Source organism: Aotus nancymaae, unplaced genomic scaffold (genome assembly GCF_030222135.1).
Source record: "Aotus nancymaae isolate 86718 unplaced genomic scaffold, 86718_ANA_hifiasm-v0.15.2.pri h1tg000057l, whole genome shotgun sequence".
Classification (NCBI taxonomy): Eukaryota; Metazoa; Chordata; class Mammalia; order Primates; family Aotidae; genus Aotus; species Aotus nancymaae.
The window spans coordinates 9980193-10002500 of NW_026988471.1; the positions used below are offsets into that span (position 1 = coordinate 9980193).

The following is a 22308-nucleotide window of genomic DNA, read 5'->3' on the forward strand; positions in this document are numbered from 1 at the left end:
TAGAACATTACCATGTCTTGTTTTCTAGGCATCAGTGGAAATCCCGGGACTGCAACTCAGTAATCAAGACTATTTTCCTTATGTCTACTTCCATATCGACCTTAGTCTTCTTGACTAGAAAGGCCAGCTGGCACCTCTGTCTCATGTTCGTGCAGACTGTTACAGCCACCTCTTTCCTTTAGTCAGAGAATGCCTCAAATGTCTTACAGAACTAAGATTTTTTTCAGAGAAATTGCTCACAAAAGTTAGTGACAGTTGTATTTATTTTTTTTAAGTTACAATAAAATGCTCTCAAGTCCTTTGAATGTTCTAACAAATTCATAATTTCATTTTTCTGAATGTTTTACATAAATGAACTACCTATAAATTGGTAACCTGCTCCTGTATTTCAGTCTTAATGGCTACTTTAAGGTTCATAACAACATAGAAAGCCTTGAACTGTATAACCAGCTAGATTCCCTAGTAATGATAATCACTAGAGGTGGCCCAAAGACAGAACAGTGGGCAGGAAATTGCAGTTCTCACTGGGCCCAGGTTCCATGCTGTGGTGGGCATCGATGGCACCGTCTGAACCAAAGGTCTTGTTTCTTGTTTAAAAAAGTTGATGGGGAGGAAGGACATCAGTGTATCACTTCAAAATAGTAATTTACTGCTAAACATCACTCTTAATTTAGGATGTGGATACTATTTCATACATTTATTGGCATTGTCCAAAATATTTTATTCTTTAATGGAAAAAGCCATTAATAATCAAATGAAGGAATTACATTAAAAAACCTACGCATAAGAAACAGCCTCCAAGAACATTCAAGCAGCAGTCAGAGAGAGGAAAAAATGTTTCGACAGCCGAGTATTCTTCAAAATATTATGTGACAGAATACGATACAATTCACCGGCTACAACAATTCATAGAATTTTTCAATGTTTTCTTGGGACGCAAAAGTTCACTGTTGCAGTGTTTTCAAATGACCAATCAAGTACTACTTCTTGGTTTAAAAGGCCACTGGTAGAGTCATCTGATTGTAGAGAATGTTCCTTCACTGCTGGAAAAAAATCCCGCTGGCTCCCAAGAAAAGAAAATGGTCTGAAGCCTCTGCTGAGGCTCTCACAACTCATCTTTCCCTAAGTCATCGAGCTCCACATCACTGAGGTCAATGTCATCCTCCACGGGAAGCTGGGAGACAGAAAGCCACTGTTAGATCTGCAGCAGGGGGACACCCTGGAAGGCCAACATCTCATTCTACAGAAGAGCAACTCTCTAGAGCTACTCCTGCTTACAAACCAGGTTCTCCTCGGTCTGGCTCCTACCTTGACCTTCGTACCTATGATTATGCAGATGGAAAAGCTAAGAACTCAGGTAAAACATTGCAACATAGCATCACTCACCACTTTAACACTGAAAGCCATTGAACTTGTCCTTTTGAGGAGGGTGGGACACAATAGTACAGAAATAAGTGCTAGTTTCAAAGCTATAATTTTGCATTTTTCTAAGATACAGTAAATGAATTCCAGGTTAAATGTTTGCTTTGAGGGTAATAACCAGGAAAGCAACCTTACTGCTGAAATGTATCCTGGCTGTCTGTCAAGAATATCAAATGCCATGCAGCACTTAAATTTGTGATAAGGAAGATGAAGGGTCCTCAGAGAAGAACCTCTTAAAAAGCCCACGGGTACACCGAAGGGGAGGTCTGATGGAAAGGACTTGACTCCAGCTGCAGAGATGCACAGGCTCAAGAGAGTAAACCAGGACTGTTGCCCGCACAGCCTCCCTCCCAGGCACTCACCTCGCCATCCCTGCCGTCCCAAGGCTCTCTCTCAACGATGCTAGGGAAAGCCCCGCCTCCTACAGGTGCTGTGGAGCCACGCCCAAAAGAGAGCTCCCTTAGGGAAAAAAGACCAGAATACACATACATTTACAATGGACTGCTGGTGCAGAATAAACATTTAAAACTAACAGCCTGCCTACTCTGTTTATGTAGAGGCATTTCTTATCTCTTGCACAGCTTGAGAAAATCATCTTTTGAATCATGGACATTATAGCCAGATTAAACATTCCCGACTAAGCCCTATGCATCAGATAAAGGCAGTTGCTACCAACAAGTTTTTAAAAATAACAGAGTAAGGCCGCGCGTGGTGGCTCACGGCTGTAATCCCAGCACTTTGGGGCCGAGGTGGGTGAATCACAAGGTCAAGAGATCGAGACCATCCTGGCCAACATGGTGAAACCCAGTCTCTACTAAAAATACAAAAATCCCAGGTGTGGTGGTGGGCGCCTGTAGTCCTAGCTACTCAGGAGGCTGAGGCAAGAGAATTGCTTGAACCCAGGAGGCAGAGGTTGCAGTGAGCCGAGACTGTACCACTGCACTCCAGTCTGCTGACAGAGACTCCATCTCAAAAATTAACAAAAAGCGTATTTGCTGAAAAATGAACTAAGTACATAAATAATTATCAAAGTTGATCTAGAACATGGGCTGCCTATGAGTTTTTTCTAAGATTGCTGTGAACCTGTACAGAGCGAGCACGTCAGCAGTGAGGCAACTAGTTCCAGTGGGCTGGGAGGGAGCAGTGTGCATATGTGCGTTAACATCAGTACTTGAAAACACCAGACCTGGTATAATCTGGCTGTTGGGAAACCAAAGCTAGAAATACTGTGGGCACAAATATTTAGAGTGCACCAAACAACTCAGAATAATGGAGCTAGACTAACAATCTAATGTGGTGGCACCAGTGGGCTAAAATAAGTAAACCTATTATTAGAAAAAAATATTACATGAAATATATTTAAATTGACTTCATGATTTAATAAATACTACTCTGTGACAATCACAAACTTAAGGAGTCCACAAACTTCTTTTTCCCTTTTGAGACCAAGTTGCGCTCTGTTGCCCAACGTGGAGTGCCAGTGGTATCACTTCAACCTCCTGGGTTCAAGTGATTCTTGTGCCTCAGCCTCTCTAGTAGCTGGGATTGCAGGCACACGCCACCACCCCTGGCTTATTATTTATATTTTTAGTAGGGATGAGGTTTCACCGTGTTGGCCAGGCTGGTCTCGAACTCCTGGCCTCAAGTGATCCGCCTGCCTCAGCCTCCCAAAGTGTTGGAATTACAGGCGTGAGCCACGGCGCCTGACCTCACAAAACTTCTTTATGAAAACACCCCCTTAACCCTATTAACGAACTATGAAAGACAGCTGGGAGAGGAGCCAGGGTCTGTCCCCAGGCACGAGCTAAAGAAGCTGACCTCACAGGAGTTCCTCTATGCTTCCCACTTCACTACTGGAGGCAGAGCTGTGACTGAGGTGCCTGACTCTGGAGCCTCAGTCTCTACACAGCGCGCACATGCACACACACACACGCGCGCGCGCGCACACACACACACACACTTCTGTGTCAATAGGAAGACTGGCAGCAAGAACATTGCAGACTTTCACACACTATTCTCCATATCCATTATTCATCATAAGCCTCTCAACTGCCTTTTGTGTGCTGAATATCTCTTTTTATACAGCAACTAAGAAATGAACACGGATGACAGCAAGAATGGCAAACAAAACCTTGTTAGGTCAATGCCTTGTACTGCCTAAAAGATGATTAAGTGAGGTGAACAGTAGAGCAGGATAGAGAGCCCTGTATATTGGTTTTAGAGTTTGAGAACCTATCATGTTGTTTGCACTGTTGGAGTAACTTAAGTACACCCGTTTTCAAATAAATAACTACGTTCCAAAGCCAAGTGTCCCAAAATGAAAACCACATTCATGCCTTTAGCCCATGAGACCTTTATGAGAATAAGTAAGAGCCCACGGACAGATGTACAGAATGGCACACAGGGTGGCCTGAGGGCAGAAACGCATTCTCCTCATCCAGTAAGCAGAGTATTCCATGGAAAAAAGAATGAACAGTGAGATAATTTAAAAACTCTAATTTATAAACAATTCTCTGGAATTAGTCTGCATTTAAAATTCCATTTATTATATTTATATATATACCTGGTTTCAAATAAAAACCCATGACAGAACCAAAGAGACAAAACAAACGAAAACAAATTACCTGAGAAACTCATTAATGCCTTGCTCACTGAAGGAGCCTTTTAGCAGAGCAAATTTCATCTTGCGTGCATTGATGGCGGCCATGGCAGGGTACCCAAACCCTCCAATCCCCAATGCAGTCTCAAGTTCAGACTGGGCTCCAGCTTCTGTCCACAGCCACCTAGAAAACCAGACTGGTGTTTAGGGCAAATATGTCTTTTAAATTGCTTACAATCCAACTAGAAGAACTTAGAGAACAAAAAATCATGCTTCAGATATTTCATGGAATGAGTGAGAAATAAATAAAAAACAAAAAGTGGGTTTCTACATGGATTTTCCCTTTTTACCTGAAATGCCACCAATATCATTTGGGTTATTAAGCGTGCTCTTGTGTTCTGTAGGCATCTAATAAACATTTGCTGAACTACTGGAGGAGCAAGGTCATGGAGAGAGGGACAGCAGGGGGCGCTAGGTATGTGGGGAGAGCAATAGATACTGAAGACAAGAAGCAAAAAGATAAATAGGAAGGAGACAGACTGTTTTGAAAATGTGCCTAGATCCAGTCCTTATTCAGATAAGGAAACATGCTTCTTTTTCATCCTTCTCATCCAGCCTTCAAGCTCATATTGGAATTCGGCTGCACTACTCATTATGTGTCTGCTCGCTAATTGGGCACCCCAATCACCATTGAAAACATGATTCCTATGAGAAAAATGCACTGTGCTGGCAGCCCTGCATTCCTTCTTTTCCTCCCAGTGATAATATTTTCATATCCTGAATAAATACATATAGCAGAGCAGACTGGGTACAGTGGCTCATACCTGTAATCCCAGGACTTTCGGAGGTGGAGGCAGGTGGATTACTAGAGGTCAGGAGTTTGAGACCAGCCTAGCCAACATGGTGAAACCCCATGTCTACTAAAAATACAAAAATTAGCTGGGTGTGGAGGCCGGGGCCTGTAATCACAGCTACTTGGGAGGCTGAGGCAGAAGAATTGCTTGAATCCAGGAGGTGGAGGCCATAGTAAGCCGAGATTGCACCACTGCATTCCAGCCTGGGCAACACAGCGAGACTCCGTCTCAAAAAACCAACCAACCAACCAACGAACCAACCAACCAAACAACACCACAGAGCAGAGGAAACACAGCCCACAGCAACATGAGCGAATCACTCTCAGGAAGCTCTATTCCCTGTTCAGATGACCCTGAGAAAATAAGATCAGTAACTCAGTAACTTACCCCCACATTTTCTTTTTGTATTTGTCTGCCAACTTCAGAAGAACTTCCAGATAAGAATTTCTACCTGCAGCTCCTAATTTAAACAGACAAAGGTTTTTAAAGGTAAAGATAAAGGAGTCCATAAAATTAATCCATTTAGGAAGTATTCTCAGAGCCTTTAGCATAGAACAGCTACGGGGAAATCGTTTCTGTCTGCCTTACCAGTATCAAGGATATGGGGCAGCACCGCCACAACACAGAGCTGGTGCTCCTCACACGTCCTCTTGGCAACGTCCTCGTTGATAATCTGTGGGACCCAGAAGACAAGGGATGATCAGAAGGCTGCATGATACAACACCCAAGGTAAGCTGGCAAACAAGAACTTCACACTGTCACTTTCATTAAAAAGACAGATTTCTCCCACGACTACTTCCTTGTATGGAAACACCCAGAGGCATGTTCTATAAGAGATTTCTGTTACTGATTCTTAAGCCTGCGGAACCTGTGGTGGTGGTGAGGGATTAGCACACATACATGTCTCTGAAATCACAATGCCTGGACACAGCCTGGCTCTGCCACTTACTTGTTTAAATAGATTATACTTACATGTATTATATGTTTATACAAACTTGAGGCTCTGTGCCTCAATTTCCCCATATGTAAAATGGAGATAAAAACACTACCTCTCAGTGTTCATGTGAGAATTAAATTTAAAAAACCTACATAAGAACACCAGAACAGTGCCGGTAACATGATTAGGTACTCAATAAATGTGCGATTTTGAGAATGATAAGCAAGAGTGATTGAATACACTCTAAGAAGCTCGTATTTCTGCTCACGGTATAATTATTCTAATGCTAAAAGTTATGAAAAGCAATTTATCAGATTATTTTTCCATTTCTAAGTATATAAACCACTTTAAAGAGAGTATTTTTAACAAGAAGGAAAGGGTATAACATGAACAGTGTCACGACTGCTTTAACATTCTTCCCTATCAGCTAAAAAAGCTTCCTGGACTACAAGCAGTTGAAGTGGTTTACCTCAAGCAGTTCAGGAGGTGGGGCGTTATCAGAAAACAAATCAAGGGCCCGGGACACTATGTCGGATCTTGTCCGCCCACCATCATAATCCACAGGAGACTCGCCTTTCTGAAATATCTTGATCGTAGGAAATCCCCTAATCTATTAAAAAAAAAAAAAAGATCAGAGGACAAAATCCAATTAACACTTAATACAAAATAACAATCTTTACAGTTTCTAAAACTGCCTTATAGGTAATTTTTTTTAGGTGGAGTCTCCCTCTGTTGTCCTGGCTGGAGTGCAGTGGCGTGATCTCAGCTCACTGCAACCTCTGCCTCCTGGGTTCAAGTAATTCCCCTACCTCAGCCTCCCGAGCAGGTGGGACTACAGGTGCATACCACCACATCCGGCTAATATTTTGTTGGCCAGGCTGGTCTTAACTCCCGCCTCCGCCTCCCAAAGTGCTGAGATTACAGGCATGAGCCACCACTCTGGCCTTATAATTTAATGCAACAAAACTGTTCCCCAGACTGCATGGATTTCAAAGGAATGACTCACAGAGGTCAATAATCAATCAGGGAGATTTAACAGTCTGACTGTGAAGTTTAGCCCAATCATATTCAAGCCCTGGCTTATAATTAACACAAAGTATCTATTCCAGAACAAATGGACCACCACTTACAACCGCCATATGAGCAACCTGAATGAGCCTGAGCAAGCTGAAACCTCACTTTAAGTACATAGTAGAAGCAGTGTGACATTAAGGGAAAAAAATCGACTGTCCTGAGTTTCAGACTGTTAGTTATGACAACAGAGTGACTTTAACTTTTCATTCACAAAATGGTTTAAACATCTCCCTTCCTATCTCATAGGGAGACCTGGAGCACTGGAAGAAGTAAAGAAATACCATGTATTTCACAATGAAATGAGCCTTATAAATATACTCACCCCATACCGGGAGGCTAGAACCTGATTGACTGTAGCATCCACAGCTGCCAGTTTCACTTTTCCTTTTGTTTGCTCTTTTACTTCTGAAGCTGCAGCAGCCCACTCTGGCTCTAGGCTATAGAAAAATATTGGTTTTGTTTTTTTGAGACACGGTCTGTCTCTGTAGCCCAGGCTGGAGTGGAGTGGTGCAATCATGGCTCCCTGCAGCCTCAACTTCCTGGGCTCAAGCGATCTTCCCATCTCAGCCTCCCAAGTAGCTGGGACTACAGGTGTGTGCCACCACCCACCGTTAATTGCTATATTTTTAGTAGGGATAGGGGTTCCCCATGTTGCCCAGGCTGGTCTTGAACTCCTGGCCTCAAGTGATTCACCTCACACCAGGACAAATACTTGCATCTTAACTTGCAGCCCCAACTTTTTTTTTTTTTTTTTTTTTTGAGACCAAGTCTTGTTCTATCATCCAGGATTGAGTGCAGTGGTGTGATCTCAGCTCACTGCAGCCTCTGCCTCCCACACTCAAGAGATTCTTGTAAATCTCCCAAGTAGCTGGGACTACAGGGGCACATCACCACACCCTGCTCATTTCTTTTGTAATTTTAGTAGAGACAGGGCTTTGCTATGTTGCCCAGGCTGGTCTCAAACTCCTGGCCTCAAGTGATCCACCCGCCTTGGCCTCCCAAAAGTGCTAAGATTACAGGTGTGAGCCACAACGCCCAGCCTATACTTTTAAGTGATCTGTGCATTTCTGCCCAATCCCCAGTTATGTCACACCTAGAGAACATTTTGTGTGTAGCTTTACCAAAGATCCAATGCTACCCTTCACATGCACTTCCCATCCCTAAACCTGGACATGAGCCAGTCCCTTAATCTTTTGCAATATGAGAACGGAAGCTCTTGGCACTAATGTCAATGTTTAATACTCACTTAGAGTCAGAGTTTTTCTGAAAGAGATCTTAGTGATGATCTATTATCTAGTTCAGCTCTTTCAAAATAAGCTACCAAGTGTATTGTGAATACTGTGACTGAACAGACTACTTGGCAGAAGGCACTTACTTTTTGCAGTGTCCACACCAAGGAGCATAGAACTCAACCATCCAAACATCTTCGCTGTCAAGAACGTTCTGATCAAAGCTGTCGTCGGTCAGCTCAATCACATCCTTCTTACTTGAACTATCACCTCTGCCCTGGCATTTATGACATTAAACATCAAACAACAATTTGGCCAAGAAGAACACTTTTCCTATTTAAATAACAACACTGCTTTTACATCTTAACTAAGTTTCAGAGCTTTTCTTTAGTGAATAAAATAGTGAAAACGGTTGTATTCAAATTGGATACATTCCTCAGCATTATTATTTTTGCTTGGTAAACAGTCTTTTACTTTCAAATAATTACCAATACATTCAGTACAACATATAACCTGTACCTGAATTCTGTCACCAGCTATTTTTAGAGAAATCTCAACATGGCTCAAAGAACCCCTTAACAGCACTGCTCTAATCAGACTCAAGCACAGCTGCTGCTTCATCCCAGGATGTTACGTTACATCTTTTCATAAAGTCCCTACCAGTCAACAAAGCTAAAAATAACTTTTGTATTTTTTTTGAGATGGAGTCTTGCTCTGTCGCCCATGCTGGAGTGCAGTGACATCATCTCAGCTTACTGCAACCTCTGCCTCCAGGGTTCAAGCAATTCTCCTGCCTCATCCTCCCAAGCAGCTGGGACTACAGGTGCCTGCCACCATGCCTGGATAGTTTTTTTCTTTTTTAGTAGAGACGGGATTTTACCATATTGGCCAGGCTGATCTCCTGAGCCCGTGATCCACCCACCTCAGCCTCCCAAAGTGCTGGGATTACAGGCGTGAGCCACTGTGCCCGGCCTAACAATGACATTTAATCCTTTTCTTTTTTTGAAGAATGTTCTTCAATACTAAATCTAAAAACCGGTCAGCATTGCTTTCTGTTGCCAGGTAGGATGCAGGGGGCCAGGCAACTATGCTCATTAAATGTCTAAGTTTAAAGTAAAAGGCAAGAGCATGAAATCTTTGGCAAAACTGAGCCTATATAAAGAGCTAGTAGCTGGCAGAGTTAAACTAGCAATTTTTTTTTTCTTTTTTATTTTAAAGACGGGGTTTCACCATGTTGGTCAGGCTGGTCTTGAACTCCCGACCTCAGGTGATCCGTCCCTGCCTTGGCCTCCAAAGTGCTTGAATTACAGGTGTGAGCCACCAGGCCCAGCCTAAACTAGCTCTTTATATAGGCTCAGAGCTAGCACATTTACTTTAGGTGAAAGTTTAACTAGTTTAACTTTCGCCTAAAAGTAAATGCCCATTTAATATTTATATATCTTCAATTTTGCCTTTTCACAAGAACATCAGTGTTAAGCTTCACATACAAGGGCATCTAAAACACCAATCTGCTCATCTCTCTTTCTTCTTCCCTATCCATTTGTGTAGAATTTTCCATGGATTTTGGGTTGATTGCCACAGATACAGGCCAAGAGGTAACCCATATTTCATCATGGTTTTCCAGAGCCTACCTAGAGGAGAACCCATCCATCCCTCCCCACTCTGGACCTACAAGTGCCATGGGATGCCAGCACCTGGCTCCTGGGCCTGGAGCTTTCTCCCTGAAGTTCTATTTTAGCCCAGGGCCCAGGAAGCCTATCTGGGGGCCTGGTACTTGGACTGCAGGTGTGGCGAGATGCCCTGGGACTGATTAGCCATAGCAACAGCAATTCTGAGGAGGCCAAATGAGCAGGCTGGATGGCCGGTTCCCTATGGGATCAGTGGATCCAATCCTCTATTGTTTTTTAATTGAAAGTTCACCACTTTAACATACTTTTAAAAACAGCAAAAACAACTATTTGTTTTTGCAAGGAATCTACACTCTGGCTTCAAAATTATGACACATTAAAAACTGACATTTTATGGTCTTACTTGTTTTCCAGAACTGTATCCTCCGCTCCGTCCCCCAAGGCGATCCTTCACCAGCTGGCGCAGAGCGCTGAGCGCAGCATCTACGATGGCTTCACCAGTTCTGCCACCTACAGGAGACAGGAGGTAGGTGGTCAAAGAACCCCTTAACAGCACTGTTCTAATCAGACTCAAGCACAGCTGCTGCTTCATCCCAGGATGTTATGTTACATCTTTTCATAAAGTCCCTACCAGTCAACAAAGCTAAAAATAACTTTTGTTTTTTTTTTTTTTTGAGATGGATTCTTGCTCTGTCGCCCATGCTGGAGTGCATGACTCCTGTGTCATGCAAAGACACAGTGTCAGGTAAAGACACTGACTGTGTCTTTACCTCATTGTCAGCCTCACCGGGTGTTACACAGTTCTAACAACAAGTGTATCTCTCACAGAACACACTTTCTCCCCAGCATGCATTTTGCACTAGACTTAACAACTGAAAAGCCAATTCCTCTTCTTTTTTGAGACAGTGTCACTCTGTTGCCCAGGCTGGGTACAATCTCAGCTCACTGCAACCTCGACCTTCTGGGTTCAAGTGATTTCCAACTAATTTTTGTACTTTTAGTAGAGATGGGATTTCACCATGTTGGCCAGGCTGGTCACAAACTCCTGACCTCAAGTGATCTGCCGCCTCAGCCTCCCAAAGTGCTAGGATTACGGGCATGAGCCACCGTGCCCGGCCTGATTCCTCTTCTTAGGTTTTACATTGTTACTGTTAATAAAAACTCCCTGCTCAAATACCATCTCCTAATGAAAATTACTCACAAATGTTAACTGCACATGTACATAGACGAGTAAGAAGCTTAATATCTAGCTGGGAAAGTAGGGGAATTTCCTAAATACAAAAAGAACTATTTCTGTGAGATACTGGATAGAAAAGATGGAGAAAGTAGGTATGAAGTGTCTTTGAAGCCAAGCAACTGGAAACCATTCCAGGCCTCTTTTTTTCTATCTTGGTTGAAACACTGTTAAGCTCAACTGAATCCTAATGTAAGTAACAAATCTGCATTAAAACTTAGAGAGGCAAGATGACAATAGTCTTTGGAAGTTCACCAAAACTTACTTGCTCAAGAGAGTCAGGGGCTACTGACTAACACAAAAGTACTGAATAACACATGTCATGTGCTGTCCTTAGAGTTTAAAGGCAAAACTTCAATAGAATCTCTTTAGAAAGTTTCATCTTTTGGCTGGGCGTGCTGGCTCACACCTGTGATCCCAGCACTTTGGGAGGGCGAAGCAGGTAGAGCACTTGAGGTCAAGAGTTTGAGACCATCTGGCCAACATGGAAAAACTCTGTCTCTACTAAAAATACAAAAATTAGCTGGGCATGGTGGCAGGCCTATAGTCCCAGCTACTCAGGAGGCTGAAGCAGGAGAATCACCTGAACCCAGGAGACTTGGAGGCTGCAGTGAGCTGAGATCGCACCACTGCACTCCAGCCTTAGCAACAGAACAAGACTCTGACCAAAAAAATAAATAAATAAAAATAAAATCTTTTTTTTAGAGTTTTCTCAAATTCCTGTACTCAAGTGATCCTCCTGCCTTGGCCTCCCGAAGTGCTGGGATTAGAGATGTAAGGTACGGCCAGGAAGATAAACTTTTGAGAACCCATCAGACCTAACATAAAAAACAAAACTCTCAGCATCTATTCAGATAATCTTGCGCTGCATCATGGGTTGAGCCTACCAAATATGTCACTTGATAACAGAGAAGGGCAAGGCCTCAACATGAAAACAACCTCTGCTCCTTATCTATGTGGGTTACCTCCAACATCTGAACCAGTGCCCCTTCTTCCCCCAGTCTTTACCTGGACATATGCCAAATCACAAAGTATACTAGGAAAAAAGGGAGAGTTTTCTCACTCTAGACTAGTGGTTGGCAAACTCTTTATGTGAAGGGCCAGGTGTAAACTTTTCAGCATTTTGGGCCATACTGTCTATTGCAACTACTCAGTTCTCTGCTCCACTGCAAAAGCAGCCAGAGACAACATGTAGACAGACAAGTAGGGCTGTGTTCCAATAAACTGATTTTAACAGCAGCAGCACAGTGAATGCACTAAATATGTACATTTTCACAAGTTAGGAAAACTGTAACAAATTATTCAAGGGCAGAAAAGCAGGTGTTTACTCAGGAAAGAAAAAGGTCTTTCCCTAGAACTTTGGAGCTGGGGCGCCTAGCAGAGACAACGTGTCTAAGGCCACTCCTCATCTTCTTACCCGCCAGCCTCGAGATTTGCCAACAACACATATTTACCAAGAATTTGTCTCATAAGCTTTATGTGCACTATTTCAATTAAGCTTCTGGTACCCAAAAATGGGCTTGCACAACCCCATTTTACAGAGAAGCAAGAGACTAAGTACTGTTCAGTTACTGACACTGGAGTGTGGAGAAGCCAGCAGCCAGGGAGCCAAGTAGGGCTGCCTTCCCAGTTCACACGTGACAGATTCTGTACCCCTCACCCCTGCCTTCCCTGCCTTCTATCAGCTGAACCCAGGCAAGTCACCAAGGACAGACAACTCTTTGTTTTACTATGATGCTGATTCTCCCGCCCAACTCATGAGACGGTACTGCTCACATAAAGCAAAACCTAAGATGACAAAGTTCAGTCACTCATATGTTCCATATAACAAAATCTTCAGCGAAAAACTTCACCAAATTAGCCATAATTTCAGCTTCAAACACATTATGCCCAATACTCTTACTAGTACCAGGGATCTGGCCCAATCCAGCAACTCTGATTATCTTAAATATAATAATCTGTTTGTGATATCTTAAATTAAATAACAGGACAATTCTCTAAGAGTGTGGTGCCTGTGATCCCAGACCTGGGAGGCTAAAGTAGGAGGATCGACTGAGCCTAGGAGTTGGAGTCCAGGCTGGGCAACATAGCCAGACTCTGTTTCTTAAAAAAAAAAAAAAAAGAAAAAAGAAAGAATAGCGTGGGTGAAAACAACATTTGGTCTCAGGAGGGTAGAACCTGAATTCTATCTTTAGTTGCCTCAGTGACTCACAGCAGATACTCACAATTTACTTATCTACAAAACATAGTTTGTGGTACCCATTTATTAGCAATAGTTTAGGAGACTAAGACTCTTAAATTACAGAGTCTCCTTTTTCATGGTGATATGCTGGATCCTTCTCCTACAGTAAAGGGAAGACAGATTAGAGCAAGAACATACATAGAGATCTTTATTAAATACAAGTGACTGTAATGAGAAAGACAAGAGGGTAGCACAGAACGCTGTTATTCTATCATTGCTAACGTAGCACTGACCTAAGCATAAATGAGAACACAAACCTATATGACACACATTTCATCTTCAGAATGACTCAGAGGGTGAAGGAATCACTGTATATGCCATTTATAGATAATTCATGTACAGTGAGGTTGAGAATGGTGCAGGTAGAACAGGTTCTCAATCTGTTGAAGAACACTAGGTTCTTGTCTACTAGGGGAATGGAGCAGCTAGGAAAAGTCCTTACCTTGGTAATCTTCTGGTCTGTTTTTGTTGGATCCAAAAATCTTAATTGTAGGAAATCCCTGAACACCATACTGACCGCCTAGGGACTGATGTTTATCTGCATCAACTGCACCAACTTTCACAACATCCTGTGGAAATGTAAAGAAAATAACAATTTTTCTTTCAACTACAGCAGATTCTACAAGAACTAATTATCTGCTTCATATAGACTCAGAAAAAGATAATAAAGCACAGGGTGCAGTTTGCAGTGAGTCAATAAGGGCTTTAGCCTTGAACACCAGAAGAGAATCTTAAATGCAGTGATGGAGGAAATCAAAGTCAGCCCACAGAGGGAACTCTGCAGCTCACAGAACAGGTAGGGCTGAGAGTAACTGTCATTTATCTGGGAAACAGAATGAACAAAACCAGGCAATGTAAGCATTTAAATGTGTATTATCCCCTTATTTTCAGCATGATTTTGGTAACAGAACCAGTATTTTGAACTTTGATATGCAAACTAGCTTCCCATTGAACATTAAACCAATTGCATACTTACTACTTTAAACATACACAGGTGAATGTGGACATCTTAGAAACTTATCTTAAGAAAATATTTAAGGCTTTTGCTTAAAAACTTACTTTTAATGCAGTAGCTGCTTTCTTCCATTCTGGTGTTAATCTCTGACAGTGACCACACCTTTTAGGGGAAGACAACACAAAAAGCAACAGTTAAAGCCTTTGCTTCTTAATTCAAAAATTCAATTTAAAAAAACCCATCAATGGTCTATTGAGTGAGACGCCTGCAAAGAGGACAAGCACAAATAAAACAGGATCAAGGCCAGGCGCGGTGGCTCATGCCTGTAATCCCAACACTTTGGAAGGCCAAGGAAGGAGGATCACTTGAGGTCAGGAGTTTGAGACCAGCTGGCCAACATGGTGAAACCCCATCTCTACTAAAAACACAAAAATTAGCTGGGTGTGGTAGTGGCATGCCTGTAATCCTAGCTACTGGGGAGGCTGAGGAACGAGAATTGCATGAACCCAGGAGGTGGAGATTGCAGTGAGTCGAGATCACACCACTACACTCCAGCCTGGGCAACAGAGCAAGACTCTGTCTCAAAAAAATAAAAGAAATAAAAATAAATAAATAAATTAGATCAGCAACCTGGACGATCTCACCATTTTATTACTTACAACAATCACTTTTCATAACATCCCAATAAAAAAGCTTCCAGCTGGGCGCAGTGGCTCACACCTGTAATCCCAGCACTTTGGGAGGCCAAGGCGAGTGGATCAGTTGAGATCAGGAGTTTGAGACCAACCTGGCCAACATGGTGAAACCCCATCTCTACTAAAAATACAAAAATTAGCTGGGTGTGGTGGCACACGCCTATAATCCTAGCTATTGGGGAGGCCGAGGCAGGAGAATCGCTTGATGTAGGTACACAGAGGTTGCAGTGAGCTGAGATTGTGCCACTACACTCCAGCCTGAGCAACACAGCAAGACTCTGTCAAAAAACAAAACAAAACAAAACAAAACCTTCCAAATTACTGCTCAATTAAATCGTATTTAAACTCTATAATTTATAACTCTCCACCTAAACAAGCCGTTTAGAAGCTATCTGGTCCAATGTGCTTCACTGTGTGGAGCTGTAAGCCTATGCAAAATGCAGACTCTTGGGCCCCACAAATCCAAACTTCATAGAGGAAGAAGTGCATTTTCTTTTTCTTTTTTTTTTTCTTCCCAGGAAAGAAGTGCATTTTCTTAAGTTCTACTAGTGATTCTTAAACTTACTGAGGTTTGACAGTCCCTAATCTAGTCCAACTTTTTAATGTTACAGATGAGGTATCTGGCCTAGAACTCCTATGCCTATATCTCAATACTTTCTGGGCCCCACAAATTGCTTCTGGACTTAGAAACACATATATAAACCCATGTTAGTGAGCCTAACAAGCCGAAATGCATAACGTGACACCAAGAGGCAGTGATGTGAGTGATGAGGTGCGGGGAGACAGGGAAAGTGGAACAGAGTGGGGAGGGAGGAGAGAAGAACACACCAGGAAAAACAACGTTAACCTTGTAGGTACTATTAATGTGAAATACAACAGAGAAAGGTGCTTCTGAAACATGTGCGTGTAAACCTGTTAACCCTTACCACTCATTGAGGCTGTAGGTAGCTATACAGTTCATTTTTATTGCTGTGTAACATTCTCTGTATGCAGACTCCATAGTGTATTTATCCACTGGTGATCTGATGCTTTTTTTTTTTTTTTTTTTTTTGAGACGGAGTTTCGCTCTTGTTACCCAGGCTGGAGTGCAATGGCGCCATCTCGGCTCACCGCAACCTCCGCTTCCTGGGTTCAGGCAATTCTCCTGCCTCAGCCTCCTGAGTAGCTGGTATTACAGGCACGTGCCACTATGCCCAGCTAATTTTTTGTATTTTTAGTAGAGACGGGGTTTCACCATGTTGACCAGGATGGTCTCGATCTCTTGACCTTGTGAGCCACCAGCCTCAGCCTCCCAAAGTGCTGGGATTACAGGCTTGAGCCACCGCGCCCGGCCTGATCTGATGCATTTTTTAAAAACAATGAAATTCTCTTCTAATTAGGTCTCTAAGGACCAAATGCACAAATGCTAGGTGCCAGGACCATGATGAAAACATTTTATAGAAGATTTCATTTAATCAGCATGAAGCTGAAGGCATGTCCGTCTTGTTATTTCATTTTACAAATGATGGAATTGATGCTGAGAAGAAATTTATCCAGTATCACATAGCCATTCAGCGTCAGAGCTGCCTGACAAGTTTTCGATTTCAAATACTACAATCATACAGGTAAATGTTTAATAACTATGTAACTGAGTATTAGGACCTAAAGGCAATCCCAATATTTGAAGTAAGGATCTTTCAGGGGAATGTCCTGAAATGCTACTTCTATGTATTTATATACAGAATGTTTTGTTGTTTAGGTGAGATACTCAGAAATCCCAAAGACAAATTTTTACAGGGTTTGTGCCTCTGTAATTTCAGTTTAACTAACTGTCAGAGTTCATCCTCCCTTCTATTAGATCTGCACATACATCACAACGCCACGTATATATAAATATGGCATACCCTCTACCCAGGGGTTCTGTACCTGGGGTCCAGACTCCCAAAAGGCTGGTGGATAAAAATTTAGGGGATCCCTTTTAGGGGGGAAAAAAAAATAAACAAATCTGAAGCCAAAGTGGCCTTTTAGGAAAAATTTAGGGGGGATGTCTATGAATTTGGATGAAAAAAAGTCTTTTCACTAATCTGTAATTAAAATTTAGAATTTCTTTACAAATGTAAGCAACACTCCACAGTCAATTATTGTGATTTATCATGAATAAAAATAACAGCTGTTTTCATTATTATCCTGGTTATTGCAGGAATCTTCAAACATCATTTATGCCCACCACTACTCAGAATTATTGCAGCTGTCAAGTCTGCTGCTGGATCTTGGTACTGGTTTAGCATCCCTAATCTAAAAACTCACAATCTGAAACATTCTAAAATCCACAACTTTTTGAGCGCCAACATGACACTCACAGGAAACGTACAATGGAGCATTTCAGATTTTGTATTCTCAGATTAGGGATGCTCTACAGCTAAATACTATGCAAATCTTCCAAAATCTGAAAAAATCTGAAATCAGAAACACTTCTGGTCCCAAGTTTGGGTAAGAGATGTTCAACCTATACTTACTGTCCTTGTAAAGTACTACATTAACCATAAAATTTTAATATTTCAACAATCCTATTTCCATACTTTAGGTTTTCTTTGTGAACCTATAGGCTTTATTTAAACATGTAAAGCTTTGATTTTTTTTTTAAAGGAGAGCTTTTTTTTTTTTTTTCTGTTTTGAGACAAGCTCTCACTGTGGCCCAGGATGGAGTGCAACGGCACATCATAGCTCTCTGCAGCCTCTACCTCCCAGGCTCAGGTAATCTTCCCACTTCAGCCTACTGAGTAGCTGGGACCACAAGTGCACGCCACCACGCCTGGGTAATTTCTTTGTTTCTTTTCTTTTTATTTTTGTAGAGATGGGGTCTCACCACAATGCCCAGGCTGGTCTTGAACTCTGGTGCTCAAGCAATTCACCCTCTTTGGTCTCCTAAAGTGCTGAAATTATAAGCATGAACCATCATGCATGACCATAAAACTTTTATTCTAAGAATCCTAGGCCTTCGCCAAGGTGCCAAAGGAGTCCAAGCACAAAGGGAAGTTACAGAGCACCTGCTTGACCCAGTGCAGTGGCTCATACCTGTAATCCCAGCACTTTGGGAGGCTGAGGCAGGCGAATCACTGGAGCCCCAGCATTAAGAGACCAGCCTGGACAATATGGTGAAATTCTGTCTCCATAAAAAATATAAAAATTAGTCAGGCATTCTGTAATGTGAACAGAAGGGAAAAAAAAAAAGAAAAAGAAAATTAAAGAAATTAGCTGTGTGTGGTAGTAAATGCCTGTAGTACTAGCGCTTGGGAGGCTGACACCTGAGTCTGAGAAATCCAGGCTGCAGTGAGCTGTGATTGTGCCGCTGCACTCCAGCCCGGGAGAAAGTGAGACCCTGTCTCTCAAAAAAAGTATTTGCTCTAATCAGACATTATTTCATCCAGACACCACAAAGTAAAACTCTGCCAGTGTAATAATAATTATTAACTACTGGATCTAGAGCCTGCCTTCTCAATTATGCTGTCTTACAGAGTTTTAGAATGAGGTATTTTCTCTTGTATAGTAGCTCTCAGAAACAAGGTAAATTACCTATGCCATATGTGATAAGCTTGTAAAAACCACATACAGAGGCATTTAACAATATAACAGTTTGTACAGTTACTATTTATACAGTTGCTAGTCTAATTGAGCTAATCCATACAGAATTAGCATTTGGATAGAACACACAAAAACCAGAGCCTTTAAAAATAGTAAAGGCCACTCACAATGTGGCAGCATCCCCTTTGAAAATACAGCATTTTTACCTGCATTTGCTATACTGCGCATTAAGTAAAATGGTCCATAAGGACTGGTGGGTAGTTTCTAAAACTCAGTTCAGAGAAAAAAGTTAAAGTGAGAAAGGAAAAACTTTCATGAGGCATACCCTAAAATGTACCCATCAGGTTCTAAGAATTTGACCGTAAGGACTGCATCTAATATCCCTCACTTAAGCCTACAAAGCTGTTCACATGTAAAAGGACTCCTCTAGATTTCAGATCACCGTACAGTTCTTCCCAGATACACAGCTGGCTGGGGTTTGGTTCTCCTCGCAGGATACTTGCAGCCTGCTGGTTTACAGCACAGACAGCGTCATGTACATCTCGCACAGTTTCCACTCTTCTATTTTTTTCGTTAAATGCTTTAAGCACACAAATAATCAACGCAATGTTGTATTTTTGACTGTATATAATTTTGTGCCATTAGTGTCAATAGTGATGACATTTTTACCTCACAAGGGTTTTCCCAGCATTAAATGTCAGGCAAGGAAAGAAATTTTAAATTAAACCAGATTTTCTAACTATATTATTTCAGGAAATAATTCTCTTCAAGAAACAGAATGAAGTTAATCACTGGCCCCTCCCTTACCTTTGCTCAAGATTCCTTTCTCATAAAATTAAGTTTTCCTTCCACATGCATCATCTCATCAAAAGACAGATCTTCTTTAACAATAGACTAGACACTTTGCATTTCCTATTTCCCTCTTCTCTACTTCTTTTAACAGACCGTAAGCTAAACAAGATAACTTAATAAAATCAGATTTTTATATAGCATTTTCTCCAATTTCAGAAAGTACTATAAATAATCTACAACTACTTTATAATACTTACCATGGAGCATAGAATTCTACAAGCCACAAACTATCACTCTGAATAACTTCTCGGTTGAAATTTGATGGAGTTAATTCGATCACATCATCACTAGAGGAATACAGACCATTCACTGCCAGAAAGAAGGCACAGCTCACCAGACCTGAAGTGACAACAAAAGTACACCATTAACAGCACGGTTCATGCTCTGACTGGAAACCCCGGGGAACCAGAGTCCTCTTCAACTGAGCAGGGCCCTTCACACAGGAGGATAGCCTAGCCCTGGCCCCTCTGCTGTCCCTGCTGCAGTTGGAGCCCCTGGAATTTCACTCCCACTGGTGCAGCACTGAGCAAGAAAGAAACGGACAGTCCCCACTCCCATTCCTTGGGCTGCACTGGAAAAAGACTGTATGTAGTATTATTCTTAGTGGCTTTCATGTATCAACACCTTTGTTCTTTACAACCACTGCATGAAGCAGTACTATTAGCATTTTATGGGTGTGGACACTGAAAACTTGGGAGGTCACTTCTGCCTGTGTAACCCTGAGCAATCCACACAGTGATCACTTCTCATGCGACTCAGTTGCAACATTAGCACATTATCTTTACTAAAATGCCTTTTTCAAGGGAAAAACAATTATATGTCTCTTCACTAGATTGTGACTCTTTCAAGGGCAATGGTTATTTTCATAGTTTTATTTCTCCTAATACTATCCATAGCACATTATCAGAAAAAATTTTCATGTGAACAACCTTATGAAGAAAGGATACACGCTGGGCACAGTGGCTCACGCCTGTAATCCCAGCACTTTGGGAGGCCGAGGTGGGTGGATCACGAGTTCAGGAGTTCAAGACCAGCCTGGCCAAGATGGTGAAACCCCGTCTCTACTAAAAATACACACACACAAAAAAATTAGCTGGGCACAGTGGCAGGCACCTGTAATCCCAGCTATTCGGGAGAGAATCCCTTGAACCTGGAAGGTGGAGGTTGCAGTGAACTGAGGTTGTGCCACTGCACTCCAGCCTGGGCGGCAGAGTGAGACTCCGTGTCAATAAAAAAAAAAGAATAAAAAGAATGGATAAGTGTCGACCGTATTGCTGACCACACAGTTCTGCCACATTGTGGATCAAGAGCATTTTCTTGGCAACTCTGGAAACTTAAATGCAATTTATAACAATAATATAGGAAAACAAAATTCTGAACTTACTAGTATCTTAAGAACCCAAAATTTCTTTGAAATGGCAATACTATCAAAATTTCACCTTTTAAATAATTTATGTATACAGTCACATCCACAAGGTCAAGGAAAGAACACATATATGAGGGCAGTCCCATAGATTATAATGGAGCTGAAAAAAATCCCATCGCCTTGTGATGTCCTGATAACTCTGACCCTGCGTAGACCTAGGCTAATGTGTGTGTTTGTGTTCCAGTTTTTTACAAAAAGCTTAAAAAGTAAAATAAACAAACTTTAAAAACAGAAAAAACCTTAGAGAATAAGGATATAAAGAAAACACTGGCCAGGCGCTATGGCCCATGTTTATAATCCCAGCACTTTGGGAGGCCAAGGCAGGCAGATCGCTTGAGCTCAGGAATTCAAGACCAATCTGGGCAACATAGTGAGACTCCTTCTCTACAAAAAAATACAAAAATTAGCCAGGCATGGTGGAACATGCCTGTAGTCCCAGCTACTCAAGAGGCTGACATGGGAGGATCACTGAGCCCAGGGAGGTCAAGGCTATAGCTGCAGTGGGTTATGATGCGCCACTGCACTCCAGCCTCATACAGTGAGACCCTGTCTCAAAAAAAAGAAAGGAAAAAAATATTTTTGTACTGCTGTACAATAAGCTAAGTGTTTTTACGAGAGTAAAAAAGTTAAAAAAAAAAATTAAGTTTAGAAAGTAAAATGTTGACCAGACGCCATGACTCACACCTATAATCCCAACACTTTGGGAGGCCAAGGTGGGAGGACTGCTCGAGGCCAAGAGTTCAAAACCAGGCTGGCCAACATAGCAAGACTACATCTCCAAAAAAAAAAAAAAAGTTAACAATAATAAAAGGAAAATGTTACGGTAAATTAAGGTTAATTTATTATTCAAGAAATAAACTTTTTAGAGCAACTCTCAGTCACACAAGCTCTATTCATGGCAAATGTCCTATACAGTTGTACTATCATACCATTTTAAATCTTTTACATCATATTTTTACTGCACCTTTTCTATGTTTAGATACACAAAGGCTCACCATATTGTGTTACAACTGCATACAGTATTCAGTACAGTAACATGCTGAACAGATTTGTAACCGAAGAGAAAGAATCTATACCACATAGCCCAGGTATATAGGAAGTTATACCATCTAGGTCTGTATTAAGTACACACTGATGTTTTTCACAATGAAGAAATCATCTGATATGATAATAGAAATTAAAGAAATTTCTATCTATTCCTGTCTTTTCAGCATCTCTGAAGTTGATCATATTTCAGAATGTATCTCTAATGTTAAGCAACACGTGACTATATACAAAAATTTGCTAATTACCTCTAGACAAAGCTAAATAATGGAATATCCTCAGATTGTTCTTGACTTGAACAGGAATGTTTTCCTATTTGCATCATGCTGGCTTTGGGGTTGAAACAGATACACTTTTCAATTGTTTTGAGATAGGCTCTTGCTCTGTCACCCAGACTGGAGTGCAGTGGTGCAAGCATGGCCTTCTACTGCAGCCTTGACCTCCTGGGCTCAAGCAATCCTTCCATCTCAGCACCCCCAGCCCCCAGGTAGCTGGGACTGTAGGTGCATGCCTGGCTAACTTTTAAAGTTTTTGTAGAGACAGGGTCTCCCTATGC

General features: G+C 41.7%; 2 protein-coding genes across 4 annotated transcripts in view; one reads left to right on the top strand and one right to left on the bottom strand.

The window, feature by feature from the left end:
• ATP6V1C2 (ATPase H+ transporting V1 subunit C2) overlaps nt 1-2398 on the top strand; it is a 62503-nt gene extending 60105 nt beyond the window's left edge. For all 3 annotated transcript variants that reach the window (XM_064363846.1, XM_064363848.1, XM_064363847.1), the window contains one exon: nt 29-2398. In XM_064363846.1, coding sequence (XP_064219916.1) covers nt 29-118 — 90 coding nt within the window. In that variant the 3' untranslated portion in view covers nt 119-2398. The remainder of the gene's footprint in view (nt 1-28) is intronic.
• Nucleotides 246-22308, bottom strand: part of PDIA6 (protein disulfide isomerase family A member 6) — a 27754-nt gene continuing 5691 nt past the window's right edge. The window contains exons 2-13 of the mRNA XM_012438840.3: nt 19480-19621; nt 14279-14336; nt 13662-13788; nt 10147-10253; nt 8262-8392; nt 7209-7323; nt 6282-6422; nt 5464-5548; nt 5263-5335; nt 4047-4205; nt 1785-1881; nt 246-1174 (exon numbers count right to left, since the gene is read on the bottom strand). Coding sequence (XP_012294263.1) covers nt 1106-1174; nt 1785-1881; nt 4047-4205; nt 5263-5335; nt 5464-5548; nt 6282-6422; nt 7209-7323; nt 8262-8392; nt 10147-10253; nt 13662-13788; nt 14279-14336; nt 19480-19621 — 1304 coding nt within the window. The 3' untranslated portion in view covers nt 246-1105. The remainder of the gene's footprint in view (nt 1175-1784; nt 1882-4046; nt 4206-5262; nt 5336-5463; nt 5549-6281; nt 6423-7208; nt 7324-8261; nt 8393-10146; nt 10254-13661; nt 13789-14278; nt 14337-19479; nt 19622-22308) is intronic.